Here is a 4,818-nt window from a genome sequence, read left to right on the forward strand (position 1 = left end):
GTGCGTTTCAACTGCTCCTTTTTCGGTCTTATTCTATTAATAAACCCTACATACAGCAGATCTTTCACAGGGAGGCACAAATTAAACGTATTAGTCGAACTCGTGTAGTATTTATCATGTATTTTTGGATATGATTTAGCAAGGACCCCAGACGCTACACGGAGCACAACGCCGGCAACAATAACAGAAGAGCGTTTCAAAACGGGGGGATTGTGCGGGGGCCGTTAGAAGCTAAAAAAATTAAAAACGCGTGGTGTTGCAAAGAAAGAAGGCATTATTAAGAGAAAATTCCCAGTTGTCTGCGCTTAGTCTGAGGGCTAATGGACATGGAGGTCAATGGAAACCAAGGCAACGCGTTTTCCTCTTGGAAGTTTGCTTCCCTGTTCGTCTTTAAGGAGGAAAAGGGCAAGAACGTGACGGTGCAGTGCAGGCTATGCAAGCCGGTAGAGAAATTACTCTCAACATCTAAGAACTCAACATCAAATCTAAAAAAACATCTAGAGGTAAGAGTCGATTCTGATTGATTTTAATTGCTGGCATTTAAGAGGAATGTCAAAATGGGGGCAAGGTTAAGTTTCCAGTGAAACTACGGAAAGGAAGGCAGTGTGCATAAAACGCTATAGATCTCGCCGTTATCTGAATGTTACGTCACTATTGAAGACGAAAAGGGTTTCACGTGTAAGGCCTGTAGTGCTCAGCTGATGAAAACATTGCCCCGATACTGCATTTCAGAAAAAGCGTGCTGCGATTATGAGGCCAGAACCAACCAGCGCTCCTCGCTTCTGATTGGTTGGAATGCTTTATGATGACGCAATACTGGTTTATGTACCCCGGCTCCATAATCTCCGTACAAAAATGGTTTGATCTTTTTCACAATAAACGCTTCAAAGGAATGATGCACTTGAAAAATAGAGCATATTATTATTATTATTATTATTATTATTATTAAAGATCGTGTAGATAAACTGAATGCACTACTTTTGGTGTTTACCATTTAGGTTTTTATGCACAATGTCAAAAATGAATGAGTGTCAAATTTAAAAAATGAAATGAATGTTAAAGTTTTAATGATAGAGATGGTTATTATTTTAATTTGTACCCAATTGCCCATTTAGGATTTCTAAATTCAGCACATATTAAAAATGTATAGGTGAATGCAGTACTAAGGTATACTGGAGAATCATATCCTTATTATAGAATAAATTTAAAACTTGTGTTTCATATTCAAATGTGGAAAGCTAAATTAAAATTTAAAAGTGGGTTTTATTGAAATGGTTTCATGCATGGTTTTCAAAGCAAACTTCGTGCTTTTAATATTTATTAAAACATTTTATGTGCATGATCAGTCTGAGAGATTTTTAAAAAATGTTATTCTGAAAGGCACTATTTTTAATTTTAGTTCATGCTTAACAAGTGCCTTTGTCAAAATATCCATCCTTAACACTGTTGCCTGTGGTGGTGGTGGGGTTGCACTACTGTCTGACTTTTTCTGTGGAGTGTGCATGTTCTGTCTGCTCAGTGCCCTAGTGTCCTCATACACCAAAGACATGCAGATTATGGTAGATCAGCTGCTCTAAACTGTCCCTTCTTGTGGTGGCGGGGGGTTGTTACTGACTGTGAGACTGTAGAAAATTAAAAATGGAATCAGATGAGTCAATGGGCCAGCTGGCCTCCTCTCATTGGTGGCTGTTCTGATGTTTTTCAGAGAATGCATCCAGATACCTGTGCCAGCTATGTGCCGAAGACTCCCTGTCACAAGAGGTATTTGGAGGATTTGGGTCAAGTCAGCCATTTGCCTGACAGCAAGAATGAGTTGCCCATCAGAGAGCTCAGAGACGGCACCAGTGAAGAGAGACCAGCAAAGCTAGCCAAGCTTTCCAGCTCATTCAAGACTGTGACTCAGAAGAAAGTGAATGCCCTGGTTTTCAACTTCATTGTTGCAGATGTGCAGGCCTTTTCAGTCTTGGAACAGCCCTCCTTCGTTAAACTTATTGAAGGACTCCAGCCTGGCAGATCCCTCATGAGCCAGAAAGCTCTAGTGGAAAAGATCGGGTGGGCTTTCCAGTCTATGAAAGAGACGATAGCTGCAGAGCTGATGGGGGTCCATTCAGTGTGCAGTACGGCCGACGTCTGGACAGCTAATGGGCACAGCTATTTTGGAGTGACCTGCCACTGGATAGATGACAGCACCCTGGAGAGAAAATCAGTAGCTCTGGCGTGTTCCCCCCTGCAGGGAAGGCCCACCTGTGACGTCCTTGTGGCAAAGCTCAACGAAATTCACTCGCATTTCAACATCCAGGTTAAACTGCAGTGCACGGTGACGGACAATGGGAGCAGTATGGTCAAGGCATTCCAGCAGTTTGCCTACAAAGAGGAAGTGCCCGAGCACCGCCATGAGACAGTCTTCGAAGATGTGAATGAAATCCTGGAGAGTGACATAAAGGAGCTCCAGTTCCTGCTCCCACCACACCAGCGCTGTGCTGCTAATACCCTCGGGCTCATTGCTTCCAATGATGTTCACCAAGCCTTGTCACAGGGCGCGACGCGTGGCCTTTACAGAAGTGCCATGGCAAAATGCTTAGCCATATGGCAGAAAGCCCATAACTCAAGCTTGGCCACTGATTTTATAGAAGACATCGCCAGCATGAAAGTGGTAGTTCCCAGTGCCATGAGGTGGATTCACGAATATCGTGCTATCCAGAAGATCTTATCGTTAACGGATGAACAGCTGCAAGAAGCTTGCAATCTCCTTGTTGTGGAAAGCTTCCAGGCCGAAGAAATGTTATTCCTCCAGGAATATGTGGAAGTGCTAAAGCCTCTGGCCTACTCTCTGGACTTCATTCAGGGAGAGAAAAAATGCTTCCTGGGCTATCTTTTACCCACAGTCCTGACCCTGAAGACCAAACTATCGGAAATAAAGCCCTACGTACGCTTCTTAGCGCACCTCATTGACACCCTCATCAAAGCCATTGACTGCAAGTTTGAGAAGCTCTTGGGCAGCCGGGAAGCCAAAATAGCCACTCTCACAATTCCCAAATTTCGGATGTGGTGGCTTCCTCCTGCCGAGAGGGAAGAGGCCGAAAAGATGCTGGCCGAAGTGGCAGCCATGGAGGAAGAGCTACACGGCAACAGCGACCCCAAGGCTGCCTGCGATTCGGACTCGGAGTCAGAGGACAACTTCTTCAACTTCGCCACCACCCACGGTGAGGTCAACAACAGCATAGAGAGCGAGGTGAGAAACTACCTACTAGACACGAGCAAGTGCACCAGCTGCCTGAAAAAGTACCCCGCTGTGAGGCATCTTTTCATCAAATACAACACCACGCTCTTGTCCTGCGTGCCTGTGGAACGCCTCTACAGCCACGGCGGGCAGATTCTCACACAGCAGCACAACGGCACGAGTGACGACCACTTCGAGCAGGTCCTGCTGCTGCGCTACAACTGGGACTCCTGTCCGTTCCTTTCAGCTGATGAGAGGCCGAGTAACTGATCTCTGCCAGGTGCCTGCAGTCCGAGCCACATTGAAGTGGGTTAAAGAAAAAGAAGCAAGTGATCTGGTGCCATATTTTTAATGAATGTACTCTGTTTGCACAGGATGCGTAGAGTAACCATGGGAAAAAATACAGTAGTCAGTGCTGTGCAAAGAACTGTATGTTTGAGGTCTTTAGGAAGAGATGAAGTTCTGACGTCTTTTGAATTAGTAGTGAAACACAAACCAGAGGATAAAGTGGCTGCTACAGGAAGGTGTATTAATAATTGAGTGCAAGAGACACTTGCACTTTACACAAAGGGTTGGAGGAGTCTGGAGCAAGCTGTCCAGCCATGTTGTTGAAGCTGATACCCTAGACACTTCCAACTGGATGTGGTCTTTGGATCTCTTAGCTAGAAACAACCAAACAACTACACGATCCTCTTGTTTCCAGTATTTAAAATAAACTGGAAAAAAAGTAATTAATCAGTCTAAATAATAATGATTGTTGATGTTTTTAGATTAATTTTAACCATAATTCGAAAGGATGTCTTTATTTATGGAATTTATGTAATAGTAGCACAAGGCCCCAGTAACACTCCTGTCTCTGACCAATGTGCAGATTTCCTGACACTTTTGTTGGAAACATAACCCAGTACCCATCTCTTAGAAGAAAAACAACACTCAACTCTTAAAACAGGGTAAAGGTGAGTTACTGGAAGAGAAGTGATCACCACGGTGACCTAACCCCACCCTCCCCCCCTTATTTGCACAACCCTTGTTCCAGATTGTGGCCTACAAGAAAACTATCCCAAGACTTCTGTGCCCCTTCAGAAAATCTAAGTGAGATTTTTTTTTTTCTGCAAACAGCTGTATAATTGTACTTCACATAGCGTATAGCAGTATTTTTTCTTAAATTAATCTCACTTTATATAAACAGGGTTACTAAAGAATTGTCAAAATGTTTTGAAATTTACATTTATTGATACAACAGCAGACTTTCTGGAACGTCTTTTAAGAAAGAAATGACCTTCATTTGATTCTGAGGGTTTGAAGTTACAAAGGATGTATTATACAGCGGTATCTGAATTTCAGATGCTAACATAGACAGAATGTGATACACAATGGATCAAATCCAGTGAAAGATTTGCTAGCAGAACTGACCTTGGTGTCCAGAGGAAGTACAGCAGAAATCAAGCTCATAGATTGTTTTTTTTTCTAGATTTTGGTCTCATGTGGCTCAGCAAAATAAAATTTTCAGTTAAATTATTTTATGAGTAGATAAAATTCTCATCTGGTAACTGAGATCTGCAATCTGATTAGAAGAAAAAAGCTATGAATAAGTTTTA

At 42.9% G+C, this 4,818-nt stretch overlaps 1 protein-coding gene across 1 annotated transcript; it reads left to right on the forward strand.

The window, feature by feature from the left end:
- The first annotated feature begins 320 nt into the window (after positions 1-320).
- On the forward strand, positions 321-3,490 carry zbedx (zinc finger BED-type containing X). Its single transcript, XM_088928174.1, has 2 exons — positions 321-443; positions 1,706-3,490. Exons 1-2 carry the CDS (start codon positions 321-323, stop codon positions 3,488-3,490), a joined length of 1,908 nt encoding a protein of 635 aa, XP_088784300.1.
- The last annotated feature ends 1,328 nt before the right edge of the window (positions 3,491-4,818 follow it).

This window comes from Atractosteus spatula, chromosome 11 (genome assembly GCF_055471065.1).
Source record: "Atractosteus spatula isolate fAtrSpa1 chromosome 11, fAtrSpa1.hap1, whole genome shotgun sequence".
NCBI classification, from domain to species: Eukaryota; Metazoa; Chordata; class Actinopteri; order Semionotiformes; family Lepisosteidae; genus Atractosteus; species Atractosteus spatula.